The sequence below is a fragment of the Gnatocerus cornutus genome, chromosome 4 (assembly GCF_029298725.1).
Source record: "Gnatocerus cornutus isolate USDA-ARS CGAHR chromosome 4, icGnaCorn1.1, whole genome shotgun sequence".
Taxonomy (NCBI): Eukaryota; Metazoa; Arthropoda; class Insecta; order Coleoptera; family Tenebrionidae; genus Gnatocerus; species Gnatocerus cornutus.
The window spans coordinates 3,829,060-3,850,497 of NC_142236.1; the positions used below are offsets into that span (position 1 = coordinate 3,829,060).

General features: G+C 33.3%; 2 protein-coding genes across 2 annotated transcripts in view; both read left to right on the forward strand.

The window, feature by feature from the left end:
- Nucleotides 1-1,267: 1,267 nt before the first annotated feature.
- LOC148176106 (uncharacterized) lies at nt 1,268-3,654 on the forward strand. The gene is made up of 5 exons (XM_088035019.1): nt 1,268-2,919; nt 2,972-3,228; nt 3,275-3,466; nt 3,520-3,547; nt 3,594-3,654. The coding sequence occupies exons 1-5, from the start codon at nt 1,598-1,600 to the stop codon at nt 3,652-3,654; spliced, it is 1,860 nt and encodes a 619-aa protein (XP_087891145.1). The 5' UTR covers nt 1,268-1,597.
- Nucleotides 3,655-4,413: 759 nt separating this feature from the next.
- Nucleotides 4,414-21,438, forward strand: part of LOC148176107 (protein unc-13 homolog A-like) — a 38,024-nt gene continuing 20,999 nt past the window's right edge. The window contains exon 1 of the mRNA XM_088034640.1: nt 4,414-4,658. Within this exon, the coding sequence (XP_087890766.1) occupies nt 4,634-4,658 (25 nt within the window). The 5' untranslated portion in view covers nt 4,414-4,633. The remainder of the gene's footprint in view (nt 4,659-21,438) is intronic.

Consider the following 21,438-nt stretch of genomic DNA (forward strand, 5'->3'; position numbering starts at 1 on the left):
TGAAAACGTTTTTCTGTGATATGCCACCAATAATTGATGCATGTGCCAATGCTTTCTCCAGAAGTAAAAATCCATTTTGGGGTGTTTCAAAACAAAGGAATGCTGTAAGGTTTTTTGGATGCTTTAAATGTAATTATGTTTGATTTTAGATGATTTTCAACAGTTTTCCCATGTGCTCTTTTCTGGTGGTCTAACTAGTATTTTTGGGAGCATAAAAAATTATGATTTTTGAAGGAATTTCACAACATTAGTTTGTAAGGCGCCAAATATATCTTTTTGATTTGGTGTGGTTTTTCTCTGTTTTTTGCATGCGCCAATTGGTTTGGTCCAGAAATAATATGCCCAATTTTTGGTGGTCTACGGATATTTTAATATTTTGGGGTGCATAAAAATGAATGCTTTCTGAAGGGTTTTAGGTCTTTTTCGGATGTTTACCTTTGGGAGAACAGCTGAATTTGTAAGATTCTGTCGCCAAATGTCTTGGTCCAGAAATAAAAAGCCATTTGGGGTGTTCAAAAACAAGACATTTTGTAAGTTTTTTAGATCTTTTCGAATGTTTGCTATTGGGAAAACACTAAAATTGTAGGATTCTGTCTTGATTTTTAAGACGCCAAATGTCCTGGTCCAGAAGTAGAAAACCATTTTGGGGTGTGTAAAAACAAGGTATTTTGATAGTTTATTAGGGCGTTCTTGAGGTAATTTTCCGTTATTTTGGGAGATTTTAACGGTTTTTTCTTCTGCCCAATTTTTGGCGGTTTACACATATTTGGGAGCTTTTAGGGTGAATAAAAATTAATGATTTTGACAGGTTTTCAGGCCTTTTTGGTTGTTTACTTTTTGAAGGCTTTTAGGCCTTGCTCGGTTGTTGAATTTTGGAAAAACAGTTAAATTGGTATAATTTTGCCTTGATTTTTGAGACGCCAAATGCCCTGGCCCAGAAGTAACATTTTATACTCTACTCAAAATGTACAACCAAATTGAATTGGGAAAATTTTGGTAAAAGTTTTTCTGCAAAAAGTTAAATCAAAGATGTGGTCAGAAGGAAGAGACAGGTTTGAACTGGAAGAAGAAAAACGAAGAACAATAAAGAAGAGGAAGAAACACCGCCCGGACATGACGCCAGGAGTTTGTGTTTGTTTTAAGTGATTGTTTATTTTTCATGTTGACGAAACAAATTATTAATAGAACAGGATATGATCTACATTCGGTCATTTAATCAAAAACGATATTAATTTTATTAATGACAGTCTTAACGAAGTAGTGATATGTGACCAAGGATAACCGGAATGTAACCAATAAGATGTTCGAAATGTCAATACCCAAATCACGTGGCGCACTCCATCTCTCTTTATCAACAGTGTTTACGTAATAATTGTCTGTCCTTTTTATGTTATACTGTGAATGGGACGTCATATCACCTTTCAAAGCGTTTTTGTGGATTCACTTCTATTTCTTTTATTGAGTGAGGAAGACAACTAATTTGAGCGTGTTTTTATCAGTCAGTTACTTATCTGATTGTACCTAATTTAATTCAGTGAACTTTTAATAAATTGTCCCACATCTATTTAGTAAATTAAACGACATTTTGTCCACCGCCATGTCGGTTTGGTCCCTCTTCCCTTTCTTCGCTCTTCTTCACGTGTCTTCTTCCACTTCGCACTGGTCTTTACTCCCTGACCACACCTTCGACCTTACACTCTACGCCCGACTTTTACTGAAATTTTCCGACTTCCACTTGGTCGTACATTTTGACAACATCACCAAAGACATCGTCAACAGTTTTCTTCAGTTAAACGCACCCCCGAGTACCATTTTCAACTACGATACTACCAACCACACAATGCGACGACCTGATGGAGTTAAGTGTCTCAACGTGGTTTATTTTGACAACCCTGTACGGTTTTCGCAGTACCTCAAACACGGAAATATCCTCGCCAAAGACATGATTATGCTTCTAACTGGTCAAACGGGATTTCGTAGCCTCGTGGCGCGTTACAAGAAGATGTTAAATTTTAGCAAAGCCGGAAGGATATTGGTGATGGTGTATGGTACTCAAATTGAGATATACAAGGTGTCGTTCTACAACGGGAAAGACAGTGGCGTGCACTTGTTGGACAGGTTGCACTACGACGAGTTCCCGGAAGTGACGGAGCAGTACTACCCGAAGACTTTCGATGATTTCAATGGCCACGTCTTGAAAGTTGCTTATATTAACTACTTTCCTTACATGTATTGTACTAGGAGGAACGCGACGGTTTGTCACGACGCGATTGGTTCAGACTACGAATTGTTAAAAATTTTGAGTAGTACCCTCAACTTCAAGTTTATTTTAAATGAAGTTACGACCTCGTACAACTCTCTCATCCAAGGACTTGTTGACGAAAAGTACGACTTTGCGATTGGTGGGGTGTCCATGACCGTCAAGAGACGCAAGATCCTCCAGTTTAGCGATCTTCTGAAGTTCGGAGAAGTCGCTGTCATTTACAAACACGAGATGTCGAAATTACCGTCAATCTTCGATGGGTTTACTCCGGAGTTTTCATTTGTTGTGGTGATAACTTCCATGGTGACGACTATGATCATATCTTGGATCATCAAGTACCACGGTGGTACCGTCGATTTTTCGAAAATCGTCATGGTTTTGTGTAAGTTGACTTGCGAACAACCTTCTAGACTACGTAGGGTGGTACACCATGGTACTTTTTCCATCCGCTTGGTATGGATGTCATGGGCACTATTCTGTATAGTTATCAACAGTGCACTGAGGTCACAATTGACTTCGATGGTACTCAAGCACCCCAAATCCCACGTGACACTGATCAGTCTTTTGAATGAAGGAAGATGCGTGGTATTGGACGTTGGAATGACGCCAATGCTTCGAGAAACGATCGCTCCGGAAGAAAACGCAATTTTACCCAAGTAAAAAAACCAAAAAAAAATTTTTTTGTTTTAATTTTACGAGTATTTTCAGGTCTAAAATTTTGGAAATTTCGAATATTTGCGAGCGAATGCTACAAGTGGAGACCAACAATAACATATTAATCGGAGAGGTCGCAAAATATTTCTACCACAGTCGACTCCACTGTGCGCACGTTTTTCCACCAAAAGACGAACTTTTCCACCACCTTTCCACCATCAAATCGCATATCAGTCCATTGGCGTGGCCGTTCAAAACAGGAGCTCCTTTTGTCGCTGCTTTCAATAAACAGATCAAACGGGCAATCGACGGTGAATTCGTTTGTTTATAATAAAAAAAAATGACGTGTGATTTTAGGGGGACTTTACTCAGTTCTAACCAACAGGGCACTCTTTGACGCAAAAATTCGGGCTCACAGAACGTACCATTCGGGGAGGCATTCCACTGTCAATTTTGAGTCTTTTTCGGTGCATGTGATGACACTTGGGGGGTTTTTAATGGGGTGTGTTGTGTGTTTTTTGGGGGAATTGGTTTATCACCGCTGGGGGAGCAAGCTTTAAATTTGTATAAGTTAGTAGTACTGTTAGTTTTGACATTTTTAGGTATCATATGGATGTCGCAGAGTCAACTGTATTTTAATTTCAGTCTAAGTTCAAATAAATTATCCTAAAATAAGTGTCACAAAAGATAAGATCAATGCAGCCAAGGAAAAAATCAAAGAAAAAAAACAACCCTAACCCGGCCCATCCACCATTAATTATTTACCCCTTTCTGTATAACAAACATCAATATTACGGTAATTACGTGGATGGCTTCACTGTTTATCGAAAATAAAATAAAATCCTTTTGATGCCAATCTTTGCCTTTGTACTTTCCCAGGGACGTATTTCCCGACTATTTTTAGTCCGTTGAAAAATTAATATCTGTAGCTCTCGGGGGTGCATGTGCAGAATCGGTTTAGAGGTCATGGTTCAATGACCCGGACTGCAGCGGCCGGATCAATAATGCAACTCCTTAACCGGCGAAGAACCACAATCGAAAAAAATAGTGGAGGCGCTGGGCAATCACTTAAAAATTCAAGTTTCTGTGGCCCAGGATAACCCTGCATTCTTCCCGATTTTATTTATAAAGAGAGGGTTGAGTTTCGGGGCAAATATCGATTTCCGACGTCCCGGAGTAGCGGCTGGCGATTTACGATTTTGTCTCGGAATGTGATTGCTTCCCGGAAAATCCCATTTTGTTATTTTTTTTTTGAAACTCGCGCCCATTTCTCAGTGTTGTTGGAGTATCCACGGTAACGCAACCACGTGACTGTTAATGAAGCGTCGGTTGGTCGTCAATGCCGTCATGATTTCCTTGGCCATCTCGATCTCGATTAATCATCTCGCACAAGAACTGGAGAGTAGTTCTTCGGCACATATGCGTGGTCGCACTCCGCATTGTCGAATGATTGATGAGCGCCCTCTTTACGCAGGTGCGCCTATACTGCGGTCGCGCTGACGTCGGGGTGTTGCCATAGCGATGACGTCAGCGCGCTTCTTCAGAGCATGATGGCGACTCCAGCAGTTACTCGCAGGCTATTGGCATGTGATGTGCTGTGCTACGACCGGTCATGAACCGCCGCGTCCATGAAAAGGGGCCTCTAGGGCCAGTGACAGTGAGTGTCTAAAGTGAGGATACTCCAGTGCACCGAAGAACCACCATCGCGACGACCGCATGATGTCGCTGCTGAGTGTCACAGGTGAGTCGCTACGGATGCTGGTTTGGGAGCTTTCCCGCGTCCGGAGCCTCCGGGTTCCGGGGACTTGCACATGGAAGGGAGACGAATTTGGGGGTCAACGTGTGGTGCACGTTAAGTGTGATGTAACGGACGGACTCGTAAAGCTATTTTTAGAACGGAGGCGGCGTGGGGGTGGATCATTTACATAAAAATTGACATGGTCGGAATTGGGAGATAATGGGCGATCATTTCCGAAGTTCGAAATTACTTTCCAAATCCGAACATGATAATGAAATTGACGTCAATTTTTTTTTTTTGGTTCAAATTTGGACCTTTTCGAACTCAGCGTTAATTACAGTTCATTATCTCAAACACGTCATTCGTTTTTAATCTATATCTGTCCTGAATTTCCAATGTTTGATTACAAAAATTTGCAAAATTGTACAATAGATCCGATTACAAAAATTTGCGACTTTCTATAAATCGTAACCGAACCTAATCATCAATTTATTGTCAATTTGTTTAGCAAACGTGACGTTATCCTCTCATTCTGTATTCAACACTCGTCTGTTATTGTCACTTTTCTGATTACAAAACTTTGCAAATCATACAACCACAACCAGGTTTCCTGCAGAAAGTAATTATACCAAGATTTCATCAAATTTTGACCTCGCTTCTTCATTTTTCGCTTGATTACAAAAATTTGCAAACTTGCATAAATTGCATGAATTTTACCTCATGTGTTGTTCTTGAGTACATGCTGTTCAAACGATTACAAAAATTTGCATAAATGGTGATACGATGCAAGTATTAATTTAAAGATAAGATTTATTACCTCTCTATTGCCAGTTTTTCTAATTACAAAAATTTGAAATTGTTGTAACCCCATTTCTAGAGAGTTAAATTGAAGGTAGTTTACTGTGTTACTTAAATTATAAAACTTTGCAAATACTGCAACCTCGTTAAATAAAATAACAGAAAATGTGGGTTAACGTAGCCATCATTTGTAGCTTCAAGTTTGTTTCTGTCTTTCTGTGTAATTGGATTACAAAAATTTGCAAATTTATAGTTCTTACACAATGAGAGATCAACTAAACACGCGATCTTGGTACGATTCTTCACGTTTTTCTCCTTGATTATTGTCGCTTTTTTGAGTACAAAACTTTGCAAATATGATACAAAAATGTGCAAAATAGTGTAACTATAAACACAATGTTAAAAAGTGCAAAAACTATTACAAATAAAAATTTGATAAATTTTAACTGTCTTTAGTTTTCGCTTGATTACAAAAATTTGCAAACTTGTCTTTCTGTATAATTCAATTACAAATATTTGCAAAATTACAGTTCCTTGACAATGACTGGCCGTTTAAACACGCGATCTTGGTGTGATTCTTCGCATTTCTTTCGTTGATTGTTGTCCTTTTTTTTGATTACAAATCTATATTATTACAAAAATTTGCAAAGTATTGTAACTATGAAAACAACGTAAAAAATGCAAAGACTACTAGGAATCAAAATTTGACTAATTTTAACTTCGTTTTTATTTTTTGCTTAATTACAAAAATTTGTAAACTTGTATAAATTGCACGAATTTTCCCTCACGTGTTGTTCTTAAGTACGTGCTGTTCAAACCATTACAAAAATTTGCATAAATAGTGATACGATGGATGTATTAATTTAAAGAAAAGATTTATTACCTGTTTATTGTCAATTAACCTAATTACATAACTTGCAAATATTGTAACCAAATTTTCTAGAGAATTAAATTAGAGGCAGTTTACTTTGTTTACTTAAATTACAAAACTTTGCAAATACTGCGATCTTGTGGAAAAGAAACTAACAGAAAATGTGGGTTAACGTAGCCACCACTTGATCATTTGTTGCTTCAATTTTGTTTACTGTCTATCTGTGTAATTTGGTTACAAAAATTTGTAAATTTATAGTTCTTAGATAATGAGTGGGCATTTTAACCCGCGATCTTGGTGTGATTCTTCACGTTTTTCTTGTTGATTATTGTCACTTTTTCTGATTACATAACTTTGCAAATATGATTACAAAAATTTCCAAAGTAGTGTAATCATGAAAGCATCGTAAAAAATGTAAAATTTACTGCAAATTAAAATTTGATGAATTTTGACCTTGCTCCTTTATTTTTCGCTTGGTTACAAAAATTATTTTTTTTATTACAAAACTTTGCAAATGTTATTACAAAAATTTACAAAGTAATGTAACTATGAAAGAAACGTTAAAAAAATGGAAAAACTCTACGAATAAAAATTTGATGAATTTTAACTTCGCTTGGTTACAAAAATTTGCAAACTTTTCTTTCTGTGTAATTCGATTACAAAAATTTGCAAATTTACGTAACCTTAGTGATTATTCACGTTTTTGTCGTTGATTATTGTCGCTTTCTAAGATTATGTAAATAAGGTTACAAAAATTTGCAAGATAGTGTAACTATGAAAGCAACGTAAAAAATGCATAGAACTATAAATCAAAATTTAATGAATTTTAACATCGTTTCTATTTTTTGTTTGATTACAAAAATTTGCAAACTTGTATAAATTGCTATTTTCACGTACAAAAAGTTGATTACAAAATTTCATCTAATGTGTTGTTCTTGAGCACGTGGTTTTAAACTATTACAAAATTTGCATAAATGGTGACACGATGCAAATATTAATTTGAAGAAAAAATTTATTACCTGTTTATTGTCAATTTTGTAATTACAAAAATTTGCAAATGTTTATCCACATTTCTAGAGAATCTAATTTACTTTGTTACTTGAATTATAAAACTGTGTAATGTAGGTTAGCATGGTCACCACTAGATCATTTGTTGCTTCAATTTTGTTTCCTGTTTCTCTGTGTAATTCGGTTACAAAAATTTGCAAAATTACAGTTCCTACACAATGAGTTGTCAACTTAACACGCGATCTTCGTGTGATTTTTCACGTTTTCCTCGTTGATTTATTGATTACAAAACTTTGCAAAAATGATTACAAAAATTTGCAAAGTGGTGTAACTATGAAAACAGGTTCCCAACGTGCCTACTACGACTACGCACTAAAACAACCAACCCAGCCTGCTCAGACTCAGCCCCATCTCAATACCTCCTTTGAAAATAGAACGAATCAATTACATCCCTTTGTCCCGACATTCCTCACACGGAGCACTTGTACATTAGCAGAAGCTCGTCGACGTGTCTCACCTCAAAGCTCTCAATTTTTTCATCCGAAATAAGAGCCCTAGATGTTGCAGGCTTGTCTCGACATTTTTCACCGCCCCAAGCCATTCAAACAAATGAAAAAAAAAAGTGTTTGCATCCGAGGTGCTAATTTCTCATCCCCCGATATTATTGACCTTAAAGAGGGTGGAGTTGGTGCACTTTCCCGGGCGATTTTTCAATGTCGGAAGGGAAATTCGCGGTTTTCCGTCCCGATTGGAAACGCTTATCTTTACAATTACGATAATATTAATTTAGCGGTCGCATATGGTTATCAGTGGTTTAATATAAATGATTAGAACGCGCGGGGATTATTGCTACTGCCGTCTTTTCCGCTCCGTTTGCCTAATTTGTTATTTAAGCTCGTCGTCGGAATGTCGACATTCTTAAATCTCATTTTTTTCTATTGATTTCTCGCGTTATATGGGTTGGCCTTGGAGCGGGGCACAGCTCGCTGCGCTCGCTGTGCCCCGCCGAGACGCAATTATCTCCCGCCAAGAATTTTATTGCGAGTAGCCATTGATCCTATTAAGAATTTATTAGCTGTAAAAGAGAAAATCGCATTCGTTGCATGGTTTCGATAACAATGTTCTCGTGTTATTTCGGTTGGTAGACATGCAACGTTATCGAACCGCGCCGTTAATGCACCGAACCTGTTGTTGCAACTCGTCCAATTAATCACCCTCGCGGGTCTACATCCATAAAATATTAATCCGAAAAACCGCAAAATCGATCAATTCAACGGGGGAATTGGGGGAATTTCGCACCGGACGAGGTCAAATCACGCGGATACTTTCAACTGTTTAAGCGGTCACGCACGGGCGATCGAAGTTCTTTTCTCCTATGAATCCTCGCCGCGGCATTTATCCACCAAAACGATATTTACATTAATCACAAGTGTCTAAAAGCAATCCCTCGTTCGATCGGACTTAATTCCGCAACTTCAGGATGGATCGGTTTTGTTCCAAGTTGCTTAATCAAAAGGAATTCCGCTTGAAGATGCTTTGTTTGCGACGAAACGAGCAGTGGCACGAGAATTCGCGATCGCATGCACGGCTGGGGTTATCGTAAGTTTGCATCGGAAAAATGGTGGAGGCGCCGGGACAAGTCCGAAATTTTATCGATTTGCTGGAATATACAGGATGGTCTGGATGCTATTGTTTCTTTAAGAATGTACGGCGGTCTTTTCGTCATCCATCATTTTCGCCGACAGCTTCGAAAATTAAAACTGATTCGAACACGGAGCTGAATGGAGAGCAAATTTGTTTCTGCCAATATTCACACGCACGGCGCCAATTTGTCAGTCAAATCGAACATGGACTTGGGTGTTTAACTATAATTTAACTACGATATTTCGTGTGTTCGAAGACAAAGAAAAACGGTCATTAACTGCCAGATGACTGGTGGGTTTTATAGCTTTTGCAATTACTGTAACTTCATAAAATATAATCGTAACAGTAATTTTATCTTTAGCTTTATTGTTTTTCAGTTTTATTAAATTTTGCAACTATAGCAATTTTAGTCATAAAACTAATTTAGAGAATTTACTGCTTTTGACTAGTTTATTAACTGTGCTAAATTACACAATTACACAAGTTTTTATTTTAGAATCGACCAAAAGTTTCTCCCATTTTCGATTTAATTCTGTAACTTTGGCAGTATTAGTCATAAAATAGTCAAATTTAAAGAATTTACTACTTATGACCAATTTATTAAATGTGATAAACGACAAAATTTTAGAACTAGAAACATAGTGTTTAGAAATTTTTATTTTGCAGTTGACTCAAAATGTCTCGCATTTTCTATTAAATTCCGTAATTTTGGCAGTTTTAGGCAAAAAACGATCAAATTTAAGAAATTTGTTACATTTGACTAGTTTATTAACTATGCTAAATTAGACAATTTTAAAGCTAGAAACACAGTTTTTAGAAATTTTTATTTTGGAGTCGTCTAAAAATGTCCCATATTTTATATTAAATTGCATGACTTTGGCAGTTTTAATCATAAAACTGTCAAATTTAGGGAATTTATTACTTTTAATCTGTGTATTAACTGTGCTTAATTACAAAATTTTAGAGCACAAAACACAACTTTAGACGTTTTCATTTTAGACTCGACCAAAAGTTTCTTTCATTTTTGATTTAATGCTGTAACTTTGGCAGTTGTAGTCATAAAACGGTCAAATTAGGAAAATTTACTATTTTATAAAAGTTTACTAACTGTGATAAAATCCAAAATTTTAGAACTAGAAACACAGTTTTTAGAAATTTGCATTTTGTAGTCGACCAGAAACGTCTCACGTAACTTTGACAGTTCTAGTCATTAATCGATCAAATTTACGGAGTTTATTACTTTTAATAGGTTTATTAACTGTGTTAATTTACAAAATTTTAAATAAAGAAACACAAGTTTAGAAATTTTTATTTTGGAGTCGACCAAAAATGTCTCCTATTTTCGATTAGATCCCGCAACTTTGGCAGTTCTAGTCATAAAACAGTCTAAATTGGGGTATTTATTATTTTTGGTCAGTTTATGTAGTGAAAAAAATACAAAATTTTAGAGCAAGAAACACAATTTTTGATTAGATTCCGTAACTTTGGCAGATTTAGTCATAAAACAGTCAAATTTAGGGAATTTATGACTTTTGATTAGTTTATGTATCGAAAAAAATTACAAAATTTTAGAGCAAGAAACACAATTGTTAGAAATTTTCATTTAGGAGTCGGTCAAAAATATCTCCCATTTTCGATTAAATTCCATAACTTTGGCACTTCTAGTCACAAAACAGTTAAATTTGGACAATTTATTACTTTTGACTAATTTACTAACTGTGCTAAATTACATAATTTTAAAGCTAGAAACACAGTTTTTAGAAATTTTTGTTTTGGAGTCGTCTAAACATGTTACATATTTTAGATTAAATTTCATTGCTTTGGCAGTTTTAATCATAAAACTGTCAAATTTAGGGAATTTATTACTTTTAATGTGTGTATTAACTGTGCTTAATTACAAAATTTTAGAGCACAAAACACAACTTTAGACGTTTTCATTTTTGAGTCGACCAAAAGTTTCTCTCATTTTCGATTTAATGCTGTAACTTTGGCAGTTGTAGTCATAAAACGGTCAAATTAGGAAAATTTACTATTTTATAAAAGTTTACTAACTGTGGTAAAATCTAAAATTTTAGAACTAGAAACACAGTTTTTAGAAATTTGCATTTTGTAGTCGACCAGAAACGTCTCCCCTGTTCGATTAAATTACGTAACTTTGACAGTTCTAGTCATTAATCGATCAAATTTACGGAGTTTATTACTTTATTAACTGTGTTAATTTACAAAATTTTAAATAAAGAAACACAAGTTTAGAAATTTTTATTTTGGAGTCGACCAAAAATGTCTCCTATTTTCGATTAAATCCCGTAACTTTGGCAGTTCTAGTCATAAAACAGTCTAAATTGGGGTATTTATTATTTTTGATCAGTTTATGTAGTGAAAAAAATACAAAATTTTAGAGCAAGAAACACAATTTTTGATTAGATTCCGTAACTTTGGCAGATAGTCATAAAACAGTCAAATTTGGGGAATTTATGGCTTTTGACTAGTTTATGTAGCGAAAAAATTACAAAATTTTAGAGCAAGAAACACAATTGTTAGAAATTTTCATTTAGGAGTCGGTCAAAAACATCTGCCATTTTCGATTAAATTCCATAACTTTGGCACTTCTAGTCATCAAACAGTTAAATTTGGACAATTTATTACTATTGACTAATTTACTAACTGTGCTAAATTACATAATTTTAAAGCTAGAAACACAGTTTTTAGAAATTTTTGTTTTGGAGTCGTCTAAACATGTTCCATATTTTATATTAAATTTCATTACTTTGGCAGTTTTAATCATAAAACTGTCAAATTTAGAGAATTTATTACTTTTAATCTGTGTATTAACTGTGTTTAATTACAAAATTTTAGAGCACAAAAACACAACTAGACGTTTTCATTTTAGAGTCGACCAAAAGTTTCTCTCATTTTCTATTTAATGCTGTAACTTTCGCAGTTGTAGTCATAAAAAGGTCAAATTAGAAAAATTTACTATTTTATAAAAGTTTACTAACTGTGATAAAATCCAAAATTTTAGAACTAGAAACACAGTTTTTAGAAATTTGCATTTTGTAGTCGACCAGAAACGTCTCCCATTTTTGATTAAATTACGTAACTTTGACAGTTCTAGTCATTAATCGATCAAATTTAAGGAGTTTATTACTTTTAATAGGTTTATTAACTGTGTTAATTTACAAAATTTTAAATAAAGAAACACAAGTTTAGAAATTTTTATTTTGGAGTCGACCAAAAATGTCTCCTATTTTCGATTAGATCCCGTAACTTTGGCAGTTCTAGTCATAAAACAGTCTAAATTGGGGTATCTATTATTTTTGATCAGTTTATGTAGTGAAAAAAATACAAAATTTTAGAGCAATAAACACAATTTTTGATTAGATTCCGTAACTTTGGCAGATTTAGTCATAAAACAGTCAAATTTGGGGAATTTATGGCTTTTGACTAGTTTATGTAGCGAAAAACATTATAAAATTTTAGAGCAAGAAACACAATTGTTAGAAATTTTCATTTAGGAGTCGGTCAAAATTATCTCCCATTTTCGATTAAATTCCATAACTTTGGCACTTCTAGTCATAAAACAGTTAAATTTGGACAATCTATTACTTTTGACTAATTTACTAACTGTGCTAAATTACATAATTTTGAAGCCAGAAACAGTTTTCAGAAATTTTTATTTTGGAGTCGTCTAAAAATTTCTAGTTTTTATTAAGTTCTGTAACATTGGCAGTTCTAGTCATAAAAGACTTAACTATAAATAATTGTGCTATTACTAAAATTATTACTTTTCGGATATAATTATTGTTTCTCTTGGAAGTAATAAGAGTTAAATAAAATCAATCAGATAATAGCAAATTCAAGCGCCTTTTGCAAGTCTTAACTATAATTTAAGACTTAAATATAGGTACACCTCTTTTCTCGCTGCATCTCGAGTTTAAAAATTAAAATTCTAATCCTCCGCACGTCGCCTTTCCACAAATCACAGTAGTATAAAATGGCAATATATTTAGCGCCCAACAAAAAAATTCCATTTCGTCTAACAATAAAAATCGGATAATAAAATCACCGAAGCTTGAAATAAAAATCATTAGCGCTCCGAATGTGGTTCTGAGATTACGAAAACTCAATACAAGTCTTGATTAATCACCTATGAAAATCACCATTAAAATTCCCCAGATCATCGAAATTAAAAGAAACTAACTCCTCCAATAAATTACCATTACTTCAACGCGGCAGTAATTGCATCAGAACTTAATTTTCTTTAATTAAAATGGTTAAAGTGAGCCGGGACTCAGCTGATGGATTAAAATGAATCGTGACGTCCAAGTTGGCGACGAAAAAAAACGATTGTGCGGTGTTCCGACTTGTAGAGTTTAACTATAAATTATAGTTAATCAGTTTGGTTTTTCGGGGGATCTGTGCTCCGCTGCTCTTATTAACAACAAATGGCATTTAGTTCGATTGATTTTGGCATGAAAGCGAACTCGTGTAAAGTACAGTAACCGAACTCTATTTATACAAAGAGAATTGGAAGGATGTTCACGTCAAGGCGATAACATCTAACGTGAGCTTTATCGACCGGTTGTGAAGCCTTCATTGATGGCGCTTGACTAGACCTGTCACTCGGCGGAAAAATTATAACTATCATTTAGTTAATGTCAACGTTTAACTATAATTCGTAGTTATTTCAACTTGTTGAGGTAATGGCAACAAATGAAATTAGCATTTTTTCCGTCCACTTGGCTCGATCTCCCTTAAATTTTCTTGCTCCCTTTCCCACCCCAGATTAAGCAACTTCCAGCTAAACAAGCTTAGCTTTGAAATAGTGGAGATTTCAGACCAAAATGTCAAACTCCTAATCCTTGCATCTCCCGGATAAACTCGTAACCACATTTTTCCCCTCGTCTGGCCCTTTAGAAAATTAATGAAAGCTCCATTTGAGACGTCTCCAAATAAACTCCTCGCTAATTAATTACCGTTTTCTTTACCCGAAAATTCGGCAAAGGTAAATGGATTAGGCGAGATGAGAGAGTATTGATTTCCGAGATGGAACACAAAAACTCCTCAACTTAACTAGCAGCTAACTACTGTCCTAGTTATGAAGTTTTTATAGAATCCGGCCCTGCACTCGATCGATCTCCGCGTTTAGTTCAGTGCTCTCTTTTAGAATTTTCAGTCTTTCAATAACTGACGTTAAAATTTAAATACTTTGGGAATAATTTAGTTGAGTTCCGAACCGCGGATAAATTTCGACTTCGTGACGGTCACGATAAAGATTAATGTTTCATGTCTGATGAATTTGCAGGACGAGGCGCCGCGACGCTCGCGTCCCGTTTGGGACCGGCAAACATTTAAACTTATTCAGCCCTAGGGAGGCGGGTTTAATATTCTTAACGGAGGAAGCAAAAACGGGGATTTTCGGCGGTAGCTATTTATTTCAATTATAGTTAATACAGTTAATACATGATTGACTCATCGTTTATTCAGATTTTGATAGTTATGCATTACAGTTACAATAATAGTTAAATTATATCATGTATATAAATGTGTTATAGCTAGATTAGAGTGATAAAAAATGAAAAAGTGTTCCTTCACTTTCAACAAGAAACAAATGTGCTAATCAAGACCTCATAAGATCTTCATTTCATCTCAAGACGGATATAAATTCCAATCCTCCGTTTCGTAAACGTTCTTTTAATTAAACTTGATGACCTCTTTTCTCTTTTATTATTATTACTATAACGAGAACACATTATAATTTCTCTCGCACGTCACAACCGATTTTTTTTTGGTAAAATTATTTTCACTTACACCATTTTCTATTAAATTCTGTAAGTTTCGCAGTTTTAATGACAAAATTGTAAAAATTGGTGGTTTTACTACCTTTGACTTGTTTATTACAAAATTTTCGAACAAGCAACAGAATTATTAGGAAGTTTCATTTTGGAACCATCTAAAAACGTCTTCTATTTTCTATTAAATTTCGTAACTTTGACAGTTTTAATAATGAAACAGTAAAATTCGGAGTATTTATTATTTTTGATAGTTTATTAATAACTATGCTAAATTACAAAATTTTAGACCAAGAAACACTATTTTTGAAAATGTTTATTTTGGAACGATCCAAAATTATGGGCCAATTTTAAATTTCCAAACTTTGACAGTTTTAATTCAAAAACATCAAAATTTGGAGGTTTTACTACTTTTAACTAGTTTATTAACTGGGCTTAATTACAAAATTTCCGAGCAAGAAACACAAGTTTTTCAAATTTTCATTTTGGTGTCAAACCAAAAATGTCTCCCATTTTCTATTTAATACCGTAACTTTGCCAGTTTTATTCATTGAACAGTAAAATTTGCAGGTTTTACTACTTTCGACTAGTTTATCAACTGGGCTAATTTACAAAATTTTGAGCAAGAAACACAATTTTTACAAATTTTCGTTTTGGTGTCAAACCAAAAATGTCGCCCATTTTCTATAAAATACCGTAACTTTGGCAGTGTTAATTATAACAAAATAGTGGAATTTTGCAGGTTTCATTTCTGTTGATTAGTTTATAAACTGAGCTAAATTAGAAAATTTTCGAGCAAGAAACACAAGTTTGACAAATTTTCGTTTTGGTGTCGAACTAAAAATGTCTCCCATTTTCTATCAAATACCGTAACTTTAGCAGTTTTAAATATCAAACAGTAAAATTAACAGTTTTTACTATTGTTGACTAGTTTATCAACTGGGCTAAATTACAACATTTTCGAGCAAGAAACACAATTTTTGGAAATTTTCATTTTGAAGACGAACCAAAATTTCCTCCTATTTTCTTTAAATACCGTAACTTTGACAGTTATAATCACAAAACAGTAAAATTTGCAGGTTTTATTACTTTTGACTAGTTTATCAACTAGGCTAAATTACAAAAGTTTCGAGCAAGAAACACAATTTTTGGAAATTTTCGTTTTGAAGACGTTCCATAAGTTTCTTCCATTTTCTATTTAATACCGTAACTTTGCCAGTTTTATTCATTAAACAGTAAAATTTGCAGGTTTTACTACTTTCGACTAGTTTATCAACTGGGCTAATTTACAAAATTTTGAGCAAGAAACACAATTTTTACAAATTTTCGTTTTGGTGTCAAACCAAAAATGTCGCCCATTTTCTATAAAATACCGTAACTTTGGCAGTTTTAATTATAATAAAACAGTGGAATTTTGCAGGTTTCATTTCTGTTGATTAGTTTATAAACTGAGCTAAATTAGAAAATTTTCGAGCAAGAAACACAAGTTTGACAAATTTTCGTTTTGGTGTGGAACTAAAAATGTCTCATTTTCTATCAAATACCGTAACTTTAGCAGTTTTAAATATCAAACAGTAAAATTAACAGTTTTTACTATTGTTGACTAGTTTATCAGGGCTAAATTACATTATTTTCGAGCAAGAAACACAATTTTTGGAAATTTTCATTTTGAAGACGAACCAAAATTTCCTCCTATTTTCTTTAAATACCGTAACTTTGACAGTTATAATCACAAAACAGTAAAATTTGCAGGTTTTATTACTTTTGACTAGTTTATCAACTAGGCTAAATTACAAAAGTTTCGAGCAAGAAACACAATTTTTGGAAATTTTCGTTTTGAAGACGTTCCATAAGTTTCTTCCATTTTCTATTTAATACCGTAACTTTGCCAGTTTTATTCATTAAACAGTAAAATTTGCAGGTTTTACTACTTTCGACTAGTTTATCAACTGGGCTAATTTACAAAATTTTGAGCAAGAAACACAATTTTTACAAATTTTCGTTTTGGTGTCAAACCAAAAATGTCGCCATTTTCTATAAAATACCGTAACTTTGGCAGTTTTAATTATAATAAAACAGTGGAATTTTGCAGGTTTCATTTCTGTTGATTAGTTTATAAACTGAGCTAAATTAGAAAATTTTCGAGCAAGAAACACAAGTTTGACAAATTTTCGTTTTGGTGTCGAACTAAAAATGTCTCCCATTTTCTATCACATACCGTAACTTTAGCAGTTTTAAATATAAAACAGTAAAATTAACAGTTTTTACTATTGTTGACTAGTTTAACAACTGGGCTAAATTACAACATTTTCGAGCAAGAAACACAATTTTTGGAAATTTTCATTTTGAAGACGAACCAAAATTTTCTCCTATTTTCTTTAAATACCGTAACTTTGACAGTTATAATCACAAAACAGTAAAATTTGCAGGTTTTATTACTTTTGACTAGTTTATCAACTAGGCTAAATTACAAAAGTTTCGAGCAAGAAACACAATTTTTGGAAATTTTCGTTTTGAAGACGTTCCATAAGTTTCTCCCATTTTCTATTTATTACCGCAACTTTGCCAGTTTTATTTAATAAACAGTAAAATTTGCAGGTTTTACTACTTTCGACTAGTTTATCAACTGGGCTAATTTACAAAATTTTGAGCAAGAAACACAATTTTTACAAATTTTCGTTTTGGTGTCAAACCAAAAATGTCGCCCATTTTCTATAAAATACCGTAACTTTGGCAGTTTTAATTATAATAAAACAGTGGAATCTTGCAGGTTTCATTTCTGTTGATTAGTTTATAAACTGAGCTAAATTAGAAAATTTTCGAGCAAGAAACACAAGTTTGACAAATTTTCGTTTTGGTGTGGAACTAAAAATGTCTCATTTTCTATCAAATACCGTAACTTTAGCAGTTTTAAATATCAAACAGTAAAATTAACAGTTTTTACTATTGTTGACTAGTTTATCAGGGCTAAATTACATTATTTTCGAGCAAGAAACACAATTTTTGGAAATTTTCATTTTGAAGACGAACCAAAATTTCCTCCTATTTTCTTTAAATACCGTAACTTTGACAGTTATAATCACAAAACTGTAAAATTTGCAGGTTTTATTACTTTTGACTAGTTTATCAAATAGGCTAAATTACAAAAGTTTCGAGCAAGAAACACAATTTTTGGAAATTTTCGTTTTGAAGACGTTCCATAAGTTTCTCCCATTTTCTATTTATAACCGTAACTTTGCCAGTTTTATTCATTAAACAGTAAAATTTGCAGGTTTTACTACTTTCGACTAGTTTATCAACTGGGCTAATTTACAAAATTTCGAGCAAGAAACACAATTTTTTCAAATTTTTATTTTGATGTCGAACCAAAAATGTTTTCCATTTTCTATTAAATACCGTAACTTTAACAGTTTTAGATATAAAACGGTCAAATTTGGCAAATTAACTAGTTTTGGTTAGTTTCTTAACTGCTCTAAATTACAAAATTTTAGAGGAAGAAACACAGATTTTAGAAAATTTCATTTCATCATTGCTTCACATTGGCAGTTTTAATCATAAAAGAGTAAAATTTGGAGGTTTTACTTCTTAAAACTAGCCAATTAAACGTGTAAATTACAAAATTTTAGAGGAAGAAACAAAACTTTTAGAAATTTTTATTATGATTCGAACTAAAAATTTCTACCAGTTGTAACATTGTATTTTACAGTTACTGTACCTTTGTATTAAAGTAACATTATAGTTAAAAGTTAAAATTATAGTTAGGTATAAAAAATGAAAAACGCCTCTCCACTTTCAACAAGAAACAAAGTGCTAATCAAGCCCCCCATAAGATCTCCATTTCGTCCCAAGACAGATATAAATTCTCAAAAACGTTCTTTTAATTAAACTTGATGACCTCTTTTCTCTGTTCCTTAAATTATTAGTCATAACGAGAACAAATTATAATTTCCTTCACACCCCACAACCGAATTTTTTTTTGGTAAAAATTTTTTCCCTTCCATCCATCAGTGAAAGAAAAAATCACAGAATAGAAAAAGCGTGGGATGTGTGATTGATGGATCGCAATAAGTTTGGACAGCGGCAATTTCACATCGAAATGAGATGAGATAATGTGATATGGATGACTCAATCTTGTCCCGGAATAAATACGTTGGCAAATAAATTGCAAATTAACAAGCATTGATCGGGGGATTTTTTTTTAACTAACTTTCACTTAGTTATAACTATAATTTAACTATAAACCGAGCCTACTGCGATTCCGCCGCTAAAAGCCATCCTGGTTTACTCGAGGCTTACTAGGATTAATTGTGGCAGTTTGTTTCCGAGCCGATTGTCCTGTTTACCGTAAAACTCGAAACTCGTTTTTCCCAATCGCTAATTTCATGTTGGAGGATTTGATAGAGTTATCTTATCGTTATTTCCTGGTGTTGCTGCGTTTTATTATGAACTATTTCGAGAACGAGGTGATAACGCGGAATTGTTACACTCCGCCTATGAAAAATTATCGACGAAAGTGCAATCAACTTTTCATAAATCGATGGCGCTCGAATAGCCGTCTAAACGGATCTTTTGTGATCTTGTTAAAAGCGACACGAAAAAATGTCTCATAAAGATGAAAAAAAAGTGGCGGCGATGAGGAATGCCTCCAGCTTGTTTTATCGCACGACGAACAGTGAATTTTTCATTCTTGATCGTCGTAAAAAGGGAATTTTTGAATCGATTTTATGAGAGCGATGACGCCGGGGGAAAACTTACCCCCAGATCTCGAATTTAACTATTATTTAGCCACGAAAGTAACTTCTACCCCGACCTACCCCGAAGACCATAAAACAATCCCCAATTCCCCAATATCGCGTGTCTTAAAAAAGTTGAACAACCCCGATACCATCACCGGAAAAATTTTTGTACACAACACAACAAATTACCACAAGTGTTGTTCGAACGAAACTTTTAATAAACCTCAAATATTACATACAACTCGTTGAGTGAAAATCAATACGGCAACCTTGCGTTAAGTGTACGGAAGAACGTCGCCGGGTATAATAATAAAAGTTTTGCTTTGAAAACGATATTAAAATAAAACAGTTCGATTTTCCACTTAATGTGTTATTTATTTGTTTGGGAGCTAATTCTGGAAATGGTACGTTTTATTAACATTTTATTTATTAGTTCGGAAGGCTGGCGGACAATGTCGCATATTGATCTCTGGTTTGATTAATATGACGCTCGTTCGGTTTTTATGAGCGTCTTTGGGTGTTAACATGGAGGATTAAATATCCGATTATTTTCGTCTGTGTTATTATTTTTCCGATTAGGATGTGGACAGAGGCGGATTTAAAGGAGATGGTATTGGGCGCCTTCAAACTGTGCAAGAAAAAAGTTTCCCATTTTCTATTAAAGTCTGTAACATTTGCAGTTTTAGTCATAAAACAGTAAAATTTGCAGGCTTTACTACTTTAGACTAGTTTATCTACTAGGCTAAATTACCTTTTTTTTTGAGCAAAAAACCCAATTTTTTGAATATTTTATTTTAAAGACGAACCAAAAGTTTCGCCGATTTTCTATTAAATACCGTAACTTTGACTGTTTAAATAATAAAACGGTAAAATTTCCAGCTTCTATTACTTTTGACTAGTTTATTAACAGGTTCTATTATTTTTTATTAAATACCGTAACTTTGACAGTTTCAATCACAAAACGGTCAAACCTATAGGTTTGATTACTTTTAATTAGGTTATCAACTGGGCTAGACTTTTGACTAGTTTAGTAAGTGAATTAAATCACAAAATTTTCGTGCAAAAACACAATTTTTGGCAACTTTTTATTTCAAGACAAACCAAAAATTCCTCCTGTATATTTTCTATTAAATACCGTAACTTTTATAGTTTCAATTAAAACAGTCAAATTTGCAGGTTTGACTACTTTTTATTAATTTATTCAGTGGACTGAAATACAACATTTTTAAGCAAGAAACATAATTTTTACAAATTTCGTTTTGGTGTCGAACCAAAAATTTCTCCTATTTTCTTTGACACTTTTAGTCATAAAACAGAAAATTTACAGGTTTTACTAATTTACTAATGAAACTCAATTTTTGGAAATTTTCATTTTGAAGTCAAATCAAATGTTCCTCCTATTTTCTCTTAAATGTTGTAATTTTGACAATTTTAACAGTCAAATTTTGCAGGTTTAACTACTTTTAATAGGTTATTAACGGGCTTAATTACAAAATTTTTGAGTAAAAACGACATATTTTGGACATATTTTTTTTAATTATAAAACAGTAAAATTTGCAAGGTTTACTACTTTTGACTAGTTTATTAACTGAGCTAAAACAAAAAATCGAGCAAGAAACACAATTTTTAATTTTCATTTTGGTGTCGATCTAAAAATGTCTCTAATTTTCCATTAAATACCATAACTTTGACACTTTTAGTCATAAAACAGAAAATTTACAGGTTTTACTAATTTTGATTAGTTTATCCACTTTATTTCAACCAATTTTTACAAATTTTTTACAATTTTTACAAATTATTATTTTGGTGCCGAACCAAAAATGTCTTCAATTTTTTATTAAATACCGAAACTCTGACATTATTACTTTTAACTAGTTTATCATTTAGGCTAAATTACAAAATTTTTGAGCAAGAAACACAATATTTAAAAAAAA

Excerpts from the sequence above, each read along its gene's own strand:
- LOC148176106 (XM_088035019.1), top strand. The coding sequence starts at position 1,598 with ATGTCGGTTTGGTCCCTCTTCCCTTTCTTCGCTCTTCTTCACGTGTCT. Across the intron at positions 3,229-3,274 it reads GATCAAACGGGCAATCGACG|GGGGACTTTACTCAGTTCTA; the intron begins GTGAATTCGTTT and ends GTGTGATTTTAG. Across the intron at positions 3,467-3,519 it reads GGTTTATCACCGCTGGGGGA|GTATCATATGGATGTCGCAG; the intron begins GCAAGCTTTAAA and ends TGACATTTTTAG.